General features: G+C 37.0%; 3 protein-coding genes across 4 annotated transcripts in view; 2 read left to right on the top strand and 1 right to left on the bottom strand.

Moving 5' to 3' along the window:
* LOC144350257 (uncharacterized) overlaps nucleotides 1-13,038 on the bottom strand; it is a 37,163-nt gene extending 24,125 nt beyond the window's left edge. Inside the window, exon 1 of the mRNA XM_078008507.2 lies at nucleotides 12,735-13,038. The gene's annotated coding sequence lies outside the window, so the exon portion shown is untranslated. The remainder of the gene's footprint in view (nucleotides 1-12,734) is intronic.
* The window catches only part of LOC144350256 (uncharacterized), a 38,720-nt gene continuing 22,008 nt past the window's right edge, over nucleotides 3,168-19,879 (top strand). The window contains exon 1 of one of the 2 annotated variants that reach the window (XM_085504413.1): nucleotides 3,168-3,280. The gene's annotated coding sequence lies outside the window, so the exon portion shown is untranslated. The remainder of the gene's footprint in view (nucleotides 3,281-19,879) is intronic. The other variant, XM_078008505.2, reaches the window with a different exon arrangement.
* LOC146737979 (uncharacterized) lies at nucleotides 7,269-11,029 on the top strand. Its single transcript, XM_085504410.1, has 2 exons — nucleotides 7,269-7,966; nucleotides 8,178-11,029. Exon 2 carries the CDS (start codon nucleotides 8,365-8,367, stop codon nucleotides 9,334-9,336), a length of 972 nt encoding a protein of 323 aa, XP_085360536.1. The 5' UTR covers nucleotides 7,269-7,966; nucleotides 8,178-8,364; the 3' UTR covers nucleotides 9,337-11,029.

Here is a 19,879-nt window from a genome sequence, read left to right as displayed (position 1 = left end):
TCGAGCCATTTCATTAGACAATCTTGAAACGTGTCATGTGAAATTTCGACCAACATTTATATATTTTTAGGTTTTTTTTTCTCATAAATTATGGTTATAGATGTATTTGAATGTCGACCAGTGTTAGTACGCTTTTATCTTTGGTTGATTTTCTCAAGTTGACTCGCCAACTTTGATTTCAAAAGGAACGGATTTGCTCAAAATATTGGTGTAAAATATGTCACGTTTTTCTAAGACAAATGAAGGTAAAATGTGGTTTATAACCAAGATTAGTTGAAGCAAATCTAAAACAGTTAAGATAAATGGCTAAATAGGCTTGAATATCACCAATAACGTATTTTTTTATGTAATGATCACGTGATCACAATGATTTGTGTGGTAAACTATCATGAATACATTCACATTTCAATCACCTCCAGCGCACACATGCTGTAACACCGTTACTATAGTGCCCACATTTCAATACCACTAATTAGGAATATTTCCACTCATTTCAGTGACTCAGTAAAGCTACGTAAATAATAAAGTGTTTTCAAGCTCAAGAATGAATGTCCACTGACCCGGAAAAGTTCTATCACGTACTACGTAGTTGTGATTACGACGACAACAAACAAGGCGTGGACTGAAGATGGCGTGATATTGATAACATGTTAGAACATGGCTTTTTTTTACGTCCGAACATTCATCACGCGTGGTACAATGTTTTGATCGGATTACTGTACTTTGACACAATTAGTTTTCTGAACTGCTTTTTTTTCATGAACACTATCCAACTATCCCAATTAGAACCAACGGAAACAAAAATTAAAATTCACTCACACCAATAATACGGAGCATACGTTCGACGTAGATGACGCTGTTGATACGACGAGGGACCAGTAGAAAACAATTTTTGTAAAGGTGTTTTTATTGTTCACATGTACTTTACATAAATTTGTATGTATGTATCTTTTTAGTCTAGTTCCCGAGTATTAGGCTCGGGGGTTAAATAAAAATTCACAATTACAATTACAACTATCGTGGCTAATTTTTAAAATAATAATCAACACTTATAGTTCAGGAGAACGGACCGGACCTGGAATTGGGTGATCAGCATGAGCTAAGGCTTGACTGAATAACACAGTAAAATTGCCCTTCTAAAACACCCCCATGTAGTATATCGTCCGCCATTAGGACAGACTATGTCTTACACTTTGACCTGCGAGTGAAGACTCTATCTGTTCACCTCCATCTTTCGGGATTTCGAGACATATTTTGTTTGCTCGATCATATGAACTCATATTTGCTGGTTTTGTGAATTTAAATGCGGTCAAAAGTATGCGTTGTCTTCTTGAAGTTCTGACATATAAGGAATGAACATGCCTTTGCCAGTGAAATCGACCATGTACTAAATAAATGTACAGCAACATGGGGTGGATAGGCCAGTGTTTATGCTAATACACAAATAAGGAGCGGCCCCTAAATGTGTTTAAGATATATTCATATATTTCCCACTATAGAAAATTATAACACTTTTGCAGACATATTTTAAAAATTATTTTTTACGTTTTGTAGTCTATGAGATATTATATTCATTTATTTGCGTCCAGGCACATATTATACTTTTACAATTTGTATTTTAATAATTCTGTGAAAACAATGCACGATTTTGAATACTTGTCCACATAAAAGTGCCTTTAGTTGCTATGTGATTACATATAGTGAGAATAACACAAATCCGTCTTTTTTGATAATGTATAAAACAAATCAAACCATCACAACAATCCACCAACAAAAAAAAGCGATATCTCAAAAATTAAACTTCTGTGAATTGTACATCTAGGCCCCCGTTATGTGATAAATCACATAATATATAATTTTTTAATAATAATAATAATTAGGAATAATCTATACATGAATATCAATTAATTATGATAAGTTTTTTATGGCTACATATGCAAATTAGGCATGGACCATCCACACTTTTCAAATGTAAACATCGTTTTTTTTTTCTTTGGAGGACACCATAGACTACTTGACCCGAATATTGATCTTATACCTCGGGTTGACCTTTAGATTTTTTTATTATTGAAATGTATTGCTTTAGCATAGCGAGACAACTCAAAAGACACGTGAAACTTGGACCAGTATTGCTCAAGTTATTCGTATTAATTGTAATTCTAATCCACATTTCAAGTAGCTGGTTGCTATAACATGCCGTATTCTATTTTAATTGGCCCTAGAAAAAACATTTATATCACAATTTGGAGCCACATAAGAACTGGGGTTGTTTTGGAAGCTCCATTATACAATTGTATTCAGTCAAACCTTTAGATATAGTGACGTTTGCACAAAAATGATTTATTTGGGCCCTGTCATGAATCCGCTCCAGTACTGTATAGCTTACTCGTATATTATACACAAAATTTACAAACAGCATGACTGTTCTAAGTGTGACCATAATTGAGTGAATAAACTAATCTAAAGTTAGAGAAGCGCGCCTGTTTTACTTCCTTACCCTTCCCCCACATTCAAACCGCGTACTTTACCAAACATTTCCTTTAATTCTAAAATGCGTGTGTAAACAAAAATGAAAAGAATGAAAAAATAAATCGGTTCAGTGAAATAAAAAGTGCAAAATCTAGATGTATATAAATGACCATTATTTTCATAGTTACATCGTTCGTTAAACGAGGGCACATTTTTCAGTGTTTGAAAACTCGTAAGGAGAGCGCCCTCAATGGGTATATAGCAAGATTAAATAGTTCATATAATTAGGACTGATACACTTGATAGATAATTTAAACTATATTTTGTGATTGTAGTTTTATTTATTATTAACCATATTACATATACCATGTAATTATTGTATGTTTAATTCACACAGATGTAAATAAAGGGCGGTTTAGAATCATGCGTCGTACTCCGCATACGAGTACACGAAAGAGACACTATTCCTATAAGCGAGGTAATTCTTCAGATGATCAAAATACGCAAAAATGTCTGTGAAAAGTGTCTTTTTTTTATTAATTTCTTTTGTTTTTGAACCCAAATGCAGACAATATAATGCCTGGATACAATAAACCTTGACGCCCTGCGAATAAACTACCAAATTAAGCGTGTGGCTTTAGCGCTCCTCGTGCGGCAAATTGTGAAATATCTTGTTTCAGCATGTCTGTTTACCAGACTCTCTGTCGCATATTCCGTGAACAAATATCTGTTACTCGTACTATATTAACACTTTCAGGAAATATATGTATTGCCGTTGTGATGTAGAAGTCACCGACAGAAACTGATAAAAGTGAGTATATCTGTGTAATGGTTTTGTTCGGCATAGTTTATCTAAGAATTCTTGTAGTCATTAACTGCTTGTTCGATTGAAACTAGTAAGTGTTTGTAAGCAATTGGTATTACACTTTAATCAATATAGACCTGGACATACATTTCAAGTTGTCAATGAGTTCCCCTTTGCTGTAATGAAAAAGCATGTTTGCATGTGTCTTAGATTTACCCTTTACGTTCAGGTAATTTGATATTTTTTTAATTTACAAAAAAAAATCAAAATTAGATAAAAACGTTCTAGAAACCATTCTCATTAAATAGGCAATAATGCTTATTGCCTATTTAATGAGAATGGTTAGGTAAAATTAAATTATTATATCCTAAAAAAAGACATATTTCAGTGGGTTTAAATTGACTAAAGTCGATTATTATGGGCATTACAGGCCATAGTTGAGTTTTACAACGATTGATTTGTCTGGCTGATTTTCTTCCCCGGTGACAACGCCCCTACCTACTAGTTCTGTTATACGACAATTTGACAGAAAACAGTTCGATAAAGTCTTTCCGTTTTCGACATTGTGAAATTCATTCGTTTTGGAGAGAAAACCTGAAAACAACTTAATTACAAGAAAATTCAGAAACATAATAGGAATAAATCAGAACGAAATGTATTCGATATGCACACATCGTAGAGTTAAAATAAGGCGATAAAGTGAGATTGGGGATAAAGGCACACATATATGACATGCAATTTCAATATCAATTTTTAAAAATTTATCAGAAAAAAATTGTCTGGCAAATTTCTGTCTCGGATGACACCTCAATCCTAACTAGTTAATTTTTACGACACTTTAGCTAAAACGAGGCTTAAAACAGAAATAGTTCATACATTTTTGGAATCAGCACCCCCACAGTTTTTATCAAAAAAATTCTCGGATGACACCCCCCCCCCCCTATTCTCCTTCTGGTCTATGTACAGCGCAGTGCACAAATGCATTGACTTGTATTAAATTAGTAAAGTATTAGTACCAAACACTATATGAGTACACTTTCTAATGTAACAGAAAACCAGTGTCGTGCTTTACAGATTGCAGACATAGTTATTTTATATCCGGCCTCTCTTCTATAAAATTATCACAACTTCATGAGTAATGTTTTTAACCGTTACATAACCGATTTGTAATATGTAACTGCACGTGTTTACAAGCAATAGATGTTAAGATTGGGTGAATGCTCGTTATTAGAACTACATATTTTTATCAAAATACACAAATATAATTATGCTATGAACATCGCGTATGTCGTAGTCGATATAAATACAGATACATTCTGTCGTAGAACTGAATTCTACACAATCAATATACGTTTCACTTCAAATATCAATTTGTATATCTGCATATTTTACGTCATTCGTTTATGTAAATACGCAAATTGGGGATGGGCTATCCACAACTTATATTTATCATATTTTTTCCATATCATGACATACCTCGAAATGCCAAATTAAAAAGAATGAGCAGCGTTTGTATTGTAATCTTAACCATGATTTTGTGTTTAATTTGAAATCTACATTGAAGATACCTTTCATTCCATATATCACATGATTATGTTTGAGTTGGTTTAAAAATGTATACACAAATATCATTTATTTCATTTGTTTACCTTAATATGCAAATTCGATAATTTTAGTTATAATTCGAAATCATCCAAAAACGAATATGAATTTAGTGATCAGTCACGTGGTATAGCCACCATATTTGATTTCTCAGAAAAGACCATAAATTGAGACATTTGCTATTATTATATATATATATTTTTTTTTTTACAATATTTCTTATTTCATAAGAGTCACCTAATATGGCGGCCATTTTGGATTTCTATAAATAATATTTCTCATGAGTGCGTCAACCGATTAATTTGACAATTCTCATGATTAACTTGATATTTTGCATGTAAGATCTAAGTTTTTTATGGAAAAAATCAATAATTACGTAGTCACGTGGTTTGACATTAATTTTAGATTCCTGTCTGTCAGTGAATGGCCACAATTTAAACGAGTGCTTTAAACGATCAACATGATAATTACCATGTAGCACATGGGACATAACTATTTGGAATAATTAAATAATTTGCATTGGTCACATAGTTTGGTACCAATCGTGGATTTCCTGCATAACTGTCACAAAACATTGTTTAAACAATGCTTTGACCGATTGATTGTGAGTTTTGCGTGCGAAAAATAAAAAAAAAGAGTTGTGATCAGTCGCGAGGTTTGGCTTTCATTTTGATTTTTCGAAAAATACATTTACCTAAAAATCAACAGTAATAAATTACTCATACTTCTAAAAGTTGTTGTTTGCAAAATCCATGGCAAGTGTGCTCCTACTTTTAAATTTATCATAGCATCATTTTTGGTTTGATGAATAATAATTCTTCAAAAATCTTCTTCTAAAATTCTTTGTTGATTGACTTGTAATTTGGCATAAAACATCTATATCTGAACCAATGAAGTTTGAACCAAAAATGACAACTAATAGCATGCTTTTGGCTTGCCTTTTGTTTTCACAAGAAATTGCTGAAATTCTTTATTTTTTTAAAATGTTCATGGTTAATTTATGCGCAATTTAGTATGAAACATTAATTATCATTAACATCAGAAGACATTCAACGTTTGACTTATGAGACTTTTTTTCAAAATATTACAATTTTACAATAATATAATGGTTGCTCACATAGTTAAAATAAAATAAAAAACACACTAGAGTAAAAAAAAAGTAAAAAAAAATGCCCTATAATCTATTTCCCACACACTGCACCACCAAATGATTTTACATTCAGTTTGTAACGTACAAAAGCAACTCACATTATTATGGTCATTTGCTATTTGGCTCCATTTCAGATTGAATATAAAAAATAGAGAGTATTCAAATGTTTCTACCTCATATTGCTTCACAGACCAGAAATCTTGCAAAGAAAACATATCATACTTGTCAACCATTAGCATGTTAATCTGAGATAATTAAACTGTACTGTACAATACAACTCTGGCTTAGACCCCCTTTGTGACATAAACAACAAAATCCTAAACAGTAAAATGTTTGCGTAAATTACGGGAAAATGCATGGAATGTTTCAAGAACAGCAAAGTTTGTAATATATATTGGCAAACCTGCCCCAAATCCTTGGATGACTTTTGTGAAAAATTTAAATTATTCGAAGGGTCAGATGCTGATCAATTCGATTATTTGAAAGGCATTTCATAGTGAACTATAATAAAAATATAATTTGATCACGTCGGTTCTAGAGAGATGCCCAACCTAAGCTAGTGACCTCAACTTTTTCTCTTAACTTGCCCCCTTCCAACCTTTAAAATATACCCAGTATTGCGTCCCACGACCGCCCCGACGATGAACTTGATTATTTTATTTTGAGTTAGAGCATTTTTTACGATGATGTTGCTGTATGTTGTTTCATTTTCTTTCTATATTGTTTATAAATATTTTTTTTTTTCGGTAACACCCCTCCCCGCAAAATTGTTTTTCAATTTTTTTCTCCAAATCTACCCCTCCAAGAAATTGTTATGGTCGTAAATACGAAATGGATTCATCTATCGCGCCCTCTTTTCATCCGGGATGGGATTTGAAGTAGTTTATAGGCGAATCTGAACACTGGGACATCTGAGATCTTGTGGATCTACTATAAAACTGAATCGCAAACTATCTTAATCCTAAAACAATGATTTTAGAAGATCAATTCTCTGAAATATTTAATTTCAAATACAAAGTGTTGTGCATTTCGGCTGCGTCCTTCAGCCACATTGTAACACGTATTGTTACAGTAATAACACTGAAGTTCCGAAGAGGGAGAACATTTGTCTGTATATTTGTTCTACCCCGCAGTGGATATCGTCGAATACGATACGCTGGCGCTTTATTGTTGTACAGACGGTGTGAACTCTTATCAACTGGCGGAATTAGAAACGATACTATTCAAATGTTCGCCACGTAAACAAATGCGATCTGTTTGTATTGTGGTGGTTGGCGAACGCTGTAATGCTGTAAGGAATTCATACCTGTATCGTGTCGCAGTTGTTGCCGACTAATGTGTCAATGTGTTTTGCAACGCGAGTCCCAAGACGACAATGTGACAGTTGAGATCATGCCGATCATTCCCATAAGGTGAAAATGTCAAAAATAGCCTGCCAGTAAAAACCAATTCTGGAACTAGACCATGAACGTTTTTTTTTTTTTTATGTAAAAGAAATAAGTATGCCCTCACTTGATTTAATGGCATCTGACCAAGTCGTAGGTATGTCACCATGGAAACTACCAACTGTAGGGCATCAGGGGCATATTTATCTACGGGAATCAGCTGACACAAGTTTGGCCATGATCTATCGATTAAATGGGCTTGATATCATTTGATTTACACCCAGCTAGTAAATCACACGCCATTCATATAGTGTGACCGCCCGACGTCAAACAGTATTTCGTTTAAATAAAAACATCGCAAAAATAAAGTAAGAAGTGTACAACTCGAGAATTTACCAGCGCGGACTCTGAACACCAGTGACAAACGTAAACGAACACGGGAGCTAGCATGCCCAGGGCGATTGACTGCGTGGTGTGCGCATGGCAACGATAAGTGGCTAAGTAGCGACGGGAGCACAGGTTAAAATAGACATGTGGAGGTTGATCAATTGGCAGGTACGTTTATTTTAATGTCGTGTGAAAAAGAAAACAGTCGCCTGCTTCGACTTGATTATGTGAATGAACTTTGCAGATACTTTCAATTTACTGTGGTTAATGTTATACTTCAAAAAGAGGGTAATTGGAAAGCAACAAGCGAAGCGAGACAGTCAGGTGTACGCGTTCGTAGTTTAATATATTTACCTTCCTGTGTGTCTTTGTGTTACAGACAATCGTTACATTTGTTAAAGTGTAATGGCCGACTGACGACCCACTGAATACCAACAATCCATAAACAACATACGAATCGCCGATCTACTAGTATATTCAAGGTAAAGAACAGATCAGACGTCACGGCCCCGCATGAGCGCCCAGACTGCGACATATGTTTCAACGAGACTTTGACGGCATTTACAATGCCGATTAGCGGTCGTGGCGGTATCAAGGTTCGCCCTCCGACTTCCCGTAATGTTCAGTCATCGTCCTCGGCTTATTTCCTTTCCCCTTCCGCTCTGCTTATCGGTGGAACTAGTCTCCCGACCGCCGCAATGTCGAATTTCTGGACTCGGGAATTGCACTCTGCCGATAACGAAAAGTTGCCAAACATCGACAGGAAACCTTCATTCAGCGTACGTGGGCATCGAGCTAAGAGCTTACCAGTGGTGAGTTCGCGCAGTGCGCATGCAAGACAAAAAGGTCAAAGACACTCGTGGTCGGAATCAATATTCGCGACGCATGTGAAACCCATTGATGACCGTAAAATAAACAGTGTGATCGCTAAAGGAGTTGAGGCTCGCCCGACTAAGTCTTGGGACAAAAATGGTCGTCGCCATGTCCAATTTACGGCAGTCCCCACGCTTGACGATGTCAACAAAGGACTAGATCGATTTCATGCCTCGCACAATGCTCAGGTCAGTCAGATTGTCGAAGAAACTTTAAGGTGCGATGGGGAGGAAAGCGAAATGACGCCTGTAATGCGAGTGACTATGAATCGTAAAAGTCAACAAACAGTCGCCGACGGAATTAAACAAGACATTCTGAAGCGGAAAATATCTGCGGAAGCTTGGTGCAAAAGGTATTTGGGCCAGCAGAGATTAAAGATTGTGAAACCCCCTTTACAGACTAGTACAACTAACGAGTATACCAAACCACAGCAGGATTCGACGTCGATAAAACAAAGCGATACCGCAGGCAAAGAACAGAATGAACGAACAACGTCCAGATATACGATCACCTGTAACCATGGTATGCCGGCTGAACACATCAACTACTGTGACGTCACAAAAACAGAACGGATTAAAAGGTGGCTGAAGGAAGTGAACGATGAAACTAAAGTGTACGAGAAAATACACGGTAAATGGGCTGGTACCCCAAGGGAGAGCGAATAAAGATATAATTTACGTACAGTGTAATACCAAATTCTAAACGAAAGTGCACTGATCCAATTCAAGGCAGTTGTATCTTCTGATGCGCTTTATACATCGTTTCTGTGTAACTATGGCAACCCAAGATTATTCCACAAAAGAATACGTTGACACAACAGGTTACCCACGCCTCAGTAAATTCTATTCTAAACCAGACTTATTCAATGTAGTTGCAAAGACTAAAGATCTGTCTTAAAATATTAGCCGGGAAGCGGTTTTGTAAGATCAAGCTCTAACCCCGGCAGCCATAATAGACTGCGTGACCAGTGCCCCGGTTCCCATTCCACCTTTAATGACTACCCCGACTGAACATCGTTAACGTTGCAGTAAACCTACTTCAACATAGAACCGTTGATAAGTATGTCATCGTGGCATAATAGATTGTAATTGCAGTTGCTTTACCTTTCTTTCGGTATTTTAATTACTCCAAATCACGACGCCTTTAAATTTCTGGTTTACCGTGTTCATTTCGGCATAATAGCTGTTTTGTGTTCCCAACAAGAACACCTTACAAGAGTTTGCGATTTCTTTTAACTGCACGGATCCCTATAAATGGATATTGTATCTTGGGCATAACAATACTCGTACACTTGTCGTGATAATGCGATTATACAATGACATATCGCAACTGTTCCCTTGACTACTTTATCACAATTTGTCGCTACCCCCTCGACCTTTGGATTTACAGATCGAGGTATTATGTAGTTCAAGGCGTATGTAGTATATATATCAATCAATTGTTTGTCGATACAAGGGTCATAATCGAACTTAGAATGCTGAAGGCAGTTAACTACGTTGTTTTTTTTTTTTGTTGTTTTTTTTGGTGAGACGTACTTTAAAGTTAATAATCTTCTACTTTTAAACACATGGACAAATTGCTAAAAGCAAAACACTGGTATCCATTGTCCTGGAATGGCTTGCCTACTGGGTAAAGATGTGAACAATATATACTTTTAAAAAGTCCATTTCAATCACGTGCCCATTTGAAGTGATCTGTTGCTTTCGACACGTATATAGTCACCACTTGTGTCACAGTATTGATTTGCCCTACCTGGTAGAAGTGGTCATTGCGTCACTATGTCGGCATGTGATGTGATATGTATTCATGTGACGTAGAACATTTTGCCAATTATAATAACACTCGCTATTATGTTGGATCGTCACCCATTGAATTTCACACATATATTTATTGGAGGATTTAATTGATTCGAGCAGTCTGCTGGTAATCACAAGCAGACCCATAGGATGAAATGATGTTCAGTCCTATGCTATATAAAGATTTTTTTTTTAAATGGATATATGTAAATATGTATAACAGTTCCGACGTATGTGAATTTGAAGAAGTAAGCATGTTTCTCCGAATATACCCACCCACACTTAATCAGATGTGGCATGTTGTGGGAAATATTGTACACATTCGATTGCTCATCCCTCTTTGATATAAATGTCAATGCAATTTATTTAAGGTTTCCATTTATTTAAAATTCTGTAAATAGTTACCCATATCTTCATTCGGCAATCGTTTGTAAATCTATCTCTGCCATGGACAATGTCAATGTTTATTTAAAGTAATATATAATTGTATCTTTCTAAACATTTTGCACAATTGTGTTGTGATTTGAATACATGATTAAAATAAAAATTATTACTTAAGTAATTACTGTCATTGGAGTTTTTTTTTAGCAGATGGGAACAGGTTCGGTCTTTTGCGATGTGTGTTCCAAGCTGATATTCTATGCGCCCATAACGTTGGTGTGAGTTTCCTTTTACTCTGCTTATTTATGTTCTGAAATATATTGTTACATTATCATACATGAGATCCACACACGCCGTAGTTAAAGTTGGCGAGAACGCCCCTTTTTGATCAACCTATTTTATATAACAGTAATCATTCAACCTACGTATAACACAACATGTTATTATTCCAGAACGCCCCTCATTGCTCTCCACATGTATTTAGTCAACGATGAAACAATAGTGATTTACCCAGATATATCGCCTTATTGTTAACTCCTTTGCTAACAATTCAGTTCACATATGTTATAATTGGTGAGTTGCCAAGAACGCGCATTATAGTGCAACCATGGAGGTAAACGTACAACCAACTTACTAACCAGTCGGTCCACGATGACACAAATAGCAAGTTGTCCAAATCGCTCTTCATTTCGTAATTCACTTTAAAACCCATTCAAAAATGGCTAATAGCCCTACATCAGTAACATGTATGTTACATACAATCGCCGTATGTGGCGCTATTTACTATTTCAAGATTGTTGATATTTTAAGAAAAAGAATGTTATTTCCATTAGAATAATGCAGTGTTTATTAAACGTGTGAGATACAATGCAGCGACTTAGTAAAACGTGTAATAAAGCACTGATCGCGCGCATCTCCACTAATGATATGTATCACATCATTTAGGCCAAACATTCAACGGATACATTAACACCTCGCAAATACTGGACATCACTGAGTCGATAAGTTTCTAAATCAGTTGACCTTGACCGTGAATGGTGTTATGTGTATATTTACCATTGTTTATATAACATTTTCGTTTCACCATACATTTGCGATTTGCTCTATTTTGTAGCGAATCAATTGTGATCCATTTAACCAACTTAAATCTGGGTCTTCTACTTTCGATCGATGACTAAGGGAAAGTTACCTACGTATTGGGTTTCTCTAGGTGTACACTTGTTTATCGCCTTTAGACTAAACAGCAAAGTACAGCACTGGGTAGATACCCAATACGAATCAATAAGTGTTGTCACTCGATATGGCGAGCTGTTGGTTTGTCGGTGAAAGTACCGAGGTCGTTTTGCACAATATTGTCGCCTGTTTATGATGACATTTTGAACCCGAAGCACCCAGCGACTTCGTCTTGAAATAAATGATTCCATGGCCATGATATTTTTTTACATATTTCCGTACAATCCGTCATAATCTGACTACAATGATGTCACGTGATATTGGATTAAACGACAGTAACAATGTTAAAAACGTAAATATTTATTCTAAGATAAATGGAATGAAAACTTTAAATAATAACGTCCCCTCAGATACCGTGCATGTATTGGGTAACCGATCTTTTTGTGCGGGCCATCGCCGCGGTTACGTGTATGAGTATTTGTTCTCAGAAATGTACCTTTCTCTCAATATTTATTCGCGAAAGACCTGTTTTCGTAATGTCACTTGTATAGACGCCCCCACCCCGCGTTGTGAACAACCAATCGGTCGTACAAGTATTAGTGTATATAGCAATGCGGCGTCAACACAATTAGATATCGTTGTTGTCACACCAGAGAAAGCAACACACAGAAATGAACATTGAGTAAAACGATTCTGTAAATACGTATACTTACGTATTTCTTTGCACCGCTTCCACCGATAATAGTGATGTAGTATTCAGTCTCGTAGCCGCGCTGTGCACATATATAATACCACAGTGAATTTAGCACGATAGCAAGGATCGGATACAATTAAACCACACTCGTCGAAGTAGCAGCTTTGCTATGGTCAGCCACTGATCAATGTCAAAGGATACGAATTTAGCAATCAATATCGTTTAGTCACCCAATTTCACGTAAGAGTGGCCGGATCAGTGGCCGTGTATATATTCCCCCGTGTTGGTGTAGTGCAGTCTATCAATTATTATTCAGCGTAAAATTCACGCAAAACTCGAGAAGCGGACTGCCTACAATAGAACTTTCAGTAATGGGCGCTTTGGACCAGTGCAGTGCAGTGTGGACAATAGATTTACGTAGTAAGTACTGCCCTCGCTTAGCTTTTGCCCGCAGCAATTTACCTACTTAAGGATTTCACGACCTAGCAGGTGTGTACTTTCCTTTAGCATGGCTACTTGTAGATTTTTTGGAACCAAAATACAAATAAGAAATATAGTTGAAAGACTGTTTTTGATTACTAATAAAATGGTCCAGGAGTAATTACGTGTTTTGTTCGGTGAAGTCACACACTTGAATATGTATCTGTATCAACATCTACGGAAAATTCACCCGGGCCTTGGATTTATGGTACGCACAATTAATGTGAAGCGAATGCGTTTAAACGCATGCGTATTTTTCATGTCAGCAAATGCTTTATTTTTTTTAGAATGATGCTGTACGAGAATAAATATTTTCACATCCCTGGCCGCTGGGATTGCGAGAGCACCAGTATGGGGTCGAGTTGAGCCCACATCCTGTATACAAGCGCGTAAATGACACGGTTTTGTTAAACGTTCTTTGATTTGATAATATTTCTATGAGTAGCAGAGACGCCCAGAACACTGTCCAATGGGGGCGATGCGTAACATGAACTGGAACTAAAAAGTGTACAGACGCCGTCAATGCAACATTAATAATAGCAAAAGACGTGGGTCGTTCGTCAGTGAACTTTCCCCGGCGTTACGTACTCGCGCGCGTAGAGCGTAAGCAGATTTGCTCTTGTCAGCCACAAATATTTATTTTGAGGTGATAAGAGAAAACGAATCCCACACACCAAGCGCATGGGATTGCGGCTCGGGTGAGACGAACAATTCCTAACGAGTGTGAGCAATCACATCCCAGGCTCTTGGGAATGTGGGATTATATTAATCCAAGTCAACATGGTACCCCTATTGACTTATATTTGGAACCAATTCAACAATGTTGTCTACTTAACATCAACACGTGAGACCATTATATCTGTCATCTTTTATACAAGTATACTTATAATAACACACTCCAGGACACATGTCAAATGAATTAATAAAATCACGAGAACTAATTCAGATTAATTCAGGCCACGTGTTATATTAAGTCGCTTGAAGTATATTGTGTGGTGCATGAGTGAATAACCTGGGGCCACACGGTCGTCGTATTTATTTGTTTTTGAGGTACCTGGATTTTACTAAAACGCTACCCTAGGCTAAACAAGAAATCAACGCAAACAATCGCTTCATGTGTGAGTACTAAAAATCACCGGAACAATAGCTTCGAGATGAATATAAAAAATGGATAAGCTTTATGCTTTGTGCCAGATTTAGCAAGGTTAGATCACGGTTACTAACCGTGGTTAGATTAATTATGGGGACTCTTCTAACACGCTAATTGCCAAAGTTCCTAAAGTCCTAATTTTTTCAAAGTCACTACGTCATTTATGACTGATAATACTTTTATGTCTGGCGTGGTGTAACTTTCTGTCTTACGCCAGGAGAACCATCACTCGTGCTGCCTGTTTGCTGTTGCGAAGGGCTTAGGTGCGAGTAGTGGCACGTCTTGCTCCCTGGGGCAAGATTTTCTGTTTGCATGCCAAGAGTAAACAACTCAGAAGTGGCGACTTCATGTTTATTTCTCGCATTTGTATTCAATTTCTTCTTTTGATGAATGTAGTAGGTGGACAGAATTGAGAGATTATTCGGTTAACAACTCGAACTTACTTTGGTAGATCTTAATCTGTTTGGGAATTGTGGCCGGTGTGGGCGCCTTGGTAGTTTACACATACTTTATTGCACTGTGCATTTCAGCCATGCAGCGGCAGACGTTTTAAAAGTACGAAACAAATACCGTGTTCACACGTGTGTCAAAACCCCGGCCTGGAGTCCAACTTCATAGCGAAGCGGACGTTGATACACGTGTAAACACGGCACAATTTAACTTAAGCCGCCCTAAAATGGCAAGTCTCGTCCAGCACTCAGCTCTAGAATATTTTAAAGATACATGGTGGCCGATAACAAAGCCAGCTCAGTTTAGTCTTTGTACACTTATGACCACAGGGCCAATTGAAACCACTGTGGCACAAGTGTGAATACTGTATAATTATGTACTCAATGTTTCACGCCCAATAATAGGCGAGGGAACCGGACATGACGTTATGCAAATATCACGTGATCGTTAATCAGTTAGAATATTAGAATACATATGTTAATTCGTTGATAGTCTTAGACAGGTAACTGATTGTATACAAGCATGCTAGTTGATTAATAATTTTGCTATAGAATAACATAGTCTGGCAAAATTTGGCGCCAATACGAATAAAAGCTATGATTTAACGGCGGCAAGAACATAATATCCAATTAGTGTTTGTTTTAGAAAGACGTACTAGTACTAGATCGATGCCAGTTCACGTAGAAGGTCCACTTTATGTTTAGGATGTCAATGCACCGTATTGTGATGTCGTTCTAATCCATTTACGGCATAGTTTGATTGGTTCCCTCAACAAGCATGTAAGGTAAACTGATTGGTGCTTCTCTAAGCTGCAGAAATACATGCCCCCCCCCTCCACGAGACCTTAGCGCGCACTAGTGGCGTATCAATATACTGAAAAAATTAATGCCACGTTTTAACAACCGCTAATCTAACAATTTGGTAACAAACACAGATTAATATTAAATATTATAGGTACTTCACATTTTCCGCGTTTTACGTCATCTACCAATTCATTAACATAACCGACTTTAAGCCGGGTCCCGGGTCCACCGACAACTTACACAGTTTCGTCTGATTAGTATATTATATGCGAGCACGGTGCCGATGATGCACAGACCAGAATTTGAGACGGTGGTGGATCTCGTGCAAGACATACACACTTAGTTGGGTAAACCTTCCTTCGGGGTTTTCCAAGGTTCGATGGACTTCGGGACTAATAATGCATTTAAATTGTAATAATACCGCCATGACAAGGTTAATGGTATACATTTTCCCCATAGTAACCAAACATTGCATGAAATGTGAAGTAAAATAACGTTACAGTTGCGAATTCAACGACAAAGAAATTCTATGATTTATGCCTGTGTTAACGTTCACGACCTGTACCCGGGCTGGATGTGTCACGACTCTATTGGGGGGGGGGGGCAAAACGGCTGATCGAGACTCATTCACTGACCTTTAGCATAAATGTAGTTAAGACCCGAATCTACCTGTGTATGACATATCTTGAATGAAACTGGTATGGTGGTCATATACGTATACATTAAGCATTTGCACATTTGTAGTTTGCACATTTGCGTCTGACACAGAAGCGTTTAAATACATGTTAATTTAAATAGCTAGTGTAGCAAATAAAACAGGACACATGGTATCCACCCAACTGTACACGAATATATGAGGTGTATATCTAAATATATTGGTGTGGTGTACTAGTATAATAAAACACCGTTCGACCGGCGAGTTATACGCTATGGCCTGGAACATATTTGCTGGAGTGACCCATAATCACTCGACGGGGGAAACTACGTATATTGTTTCCCTCCTGGCAAGTCAATGTTTTATGTGTATAATGCATGTGCGACATATAATTGCGGGCACTACACATGTCAAATGATGAAGAATCTGTGGCGTCAATGCACGAGGGTGTCGTCGTCTCATGCAAAAATAATTAATCAGAAACTTTAAAAATTACAATCGATGCTACTGGATCTGTGGTGCTGAGTGTCTATACATTCCTTCACGCGACGAAACGCAATATATATGGTGGGCGGGGAGTTAGAACACCCCTACATACCAATGCAACGCATTCTTTGTCAAATTTACTATAATAATTCGACGATCTCCGACCCTGCCTCTTCTGACAACAAGAGAAAGTGAGCAGCACGACGGTGAAACTAAACACCACATTGTGTACAACTACTATTAATAATATGACCCAAGTAATCTCTGGCCTGCCCCTTTGTGGGAACTATAGCTCGAAAATAGTCCATGTGTGAAACAATATATGTCACGCTGTATTCCTTCTACAAGAGGATTTTCCAGGTTTTATATGCAAAAATGCAATGTATAATTCTAGAAAAATCAAAACTAGCTGACTTCATTAATTCAAAACACGATTTTATCCGGAGATGTTGGCGCGTGAGACTAAACTGCTAAAGCAGCTATCCTGGTTGTCGAAATCCACCTCTTATGTAATCACCAGGTGCGTTTAATCAATTTGAGAAAGTATGCATTTAACGTTGCAGTTACTGCAAAGGACTAATAAATTGTGTTCATCGATTTTTAGTAACAGATTGACAGAAATGCGTATGCGTGGACTTTAAAGTAATTCTCTAACATTTAATTTCGCATGTCGACAAGATATTTACAACTATCTAATGTGAGTATGTCGACAGCTATTATACAAGTATTTTGCGCATGGCTTTTCCGAAGTACAGTGTTGTCGGCGATATCATAGATGAGATGCGATGATGAGAAGAACTGATGAGATGAAATGAAATGAGATGAGACGACATGAGATGGTGAAACGAAATTATATGATGCGACTAGATGATGACAAGAACTGATATGATTGGATGTGACTATATGAGATGATGACAAACATGTGATGCGACCAGACGATGATAAGACATGATGTGATGAAAATAGATAAGCTGGTGACAATAACTGATGTGATCAGATTAGATGAGATTGTGAGAAAAAATAATGCGATCAGCTGAGATGAGATGTGAAAAAATGGTGTGATGAGATGAGACAGTAAAAAGAAATGATGTGATTAGATGAGATGAGATGAGACAGTGAAAAGAAATGATGTGATTAGATGAGATGAGATGATACAGTGAAACAAATGATGTGATGTGATTAGATGAGATAAAATGAAACAGTGAAATAAAATGATGTGATTAGATGAAATGAGACAGTGAAAAGAAATGATGTGATTAGATAAGATGAGATGAGATGAGACAGTGAAAATAATTGATGTGATTAGATGAAATGAGACTGTGAAAAGAAATGATGTGATTAGATGAGATGAGATGAAATGAGACAGTGAAACAAAATGATGTGATTAGATGAGATGAGATGAGACAGTGAAAAGAAATGATGTGATTAGATGAAATGAGACAGTGAAAAGAAATGATTAGATGAAATAAAATGAGACAGTGAAAAGAAATGATGTGATTAGATGAGATGAGATGAGATGAGATGAGATGAGATGAGATGAGATGAGATGAGATGAGATGAGATGAGATGAGATGAGATGAGATGAGATGAGATGAGATGAGATGAGATGAGGCAGTGAAAAGAAATGATGTGATTAGATGAAATGCGACAGTGATGATGTGATGTGCTGTGATGGGAGAAGATGAGATTCGTAGATAGAATGAGCTGAAATGTTTTGTTGTGTTGTGAGTTTATTTTATGCAATTGTGATATAATTTGTATCATAGGTATTGTGGCATAATCTATTTAATTGCATTGTTTGAGTTTATGACCGAAGACGTGACATCTGTGTGAACTTGAAGTGCGACCATCTGATTATTAGCAAAAACAACACTTGTAAGCCATTCATCAGCACAAAGACATTGGTATGTCAGAGGTATCTACAAATGCTTTAGGGTTTGAACAAGAGATTACAACCGGTATGCGAGCAAACAATTGCACCATGGCAATCACCTGTAATATTTATATACGCTTTGGCGAGACACCAGCATTTGGTAAAACAAATTTTCACAAAAAAGACACACCTGTTGAAGCACATGATTGTCCGTTAAAGATGTAACAACAATGACGTCAACTTGGAGAAAGCTGTGCCAATAATTAATAACATGGATGAATTTGATAAACTTAAGTGATTGCAATTAATAAGAGCTGTGATTGGTGAAAAGTATATACTAATAATCTGATTGTTGGGTTAATATTTAATGGCGTGATCAATTTCTAAATGTAACATGTATCTGAAATAAAGGGAGTCTCTCGCTGCAGTCTGTGAGTGGCGTCCAGGTCGGCAACAAGTTGCAGTGAGGCGACTCTACCTGACAGAAGGTGAAAGGTAAAACTGAATATATCTGGTGGGTATAGCTACTGTACAAAAGGGGCAGGGCGACGTTTCAGGTTTCATTGTGACATAATAATGTTCATGACACGTGGATGGAAAACTCATTGATTCCTATCTACCATGTGGTGGTACAACAGCATAATCACCGATGTACAATATCTAACTGTCTAATTTGTTTACATTGTCAATTTGTTTACATGAATTGAGCACAAATCAATATATGGCATAAAGTATATGGAACATATATGGAAGTACTGAAAAGAATCATATCATAAATATGGTGGCTGCTTTGGTGTGACGGGCTCTAACGAGAAAATAGTGCTGGCTAGTTTGTCATGACATATTTTAATCAGAAAATTGGATGACATGCTTTAGAAAATTATGCTAGTCGCTTTAGGGTGACATGGGTTAATGAGAAGATGATGTTGGCTGTGTTAGAGCTAACATGCTTTTTCGAGAACATGATGTTGGCTGTGTTGGAGCCATGGTTTATGGAGAAGATGATGTTGGCTGCGTTAGTGTTGACATGCTTTATTGAGAAGATGATGTTGGCTGTGTTGGAGCTGACATGCTTTATTGAGAAGATGATGTTGGCTGTGTTGGAGCTGACATGCTTTATTGAGAAGATGATGTTGGCTGTGTTTGAGCTGACATGCTTAATAGAGAAGATGATGTTGGCTGTGTTAGAGCTGACATGCTTTATTGAGAAGATGATGTTGGCTGTGTTGGAGCTGACATGCTTTATTGAGAAGGTGATGTTGGCTGT

Source organism: Saccoglossus kowalevskii, chromosome 10 (assembly GCF_978046115.1).
Source record: "Saccoglossus kowalevskii chromosome 10, keSacKowa6.1, whole genome shotgun sequence".
Lineage (NCBI taxonomy): Eukaryota > Metazoa > Hemichordata > Enteropneusta > Harrimaniidae > Saccoglossus > Saccoglossus kowalevskii.
This window is presented reverse-complemented; position numbering and strand designations above follow the sequence as displayed.

Coding starts and splice junctions, on each gene's coding strand:
- LOC146737979 (XM_085504410.1), top strand. CDS start 8,365: ATGCCGATTAGCGGTCGTGGCGGTATCAAGGTTCGCCCTCCGACTTCC.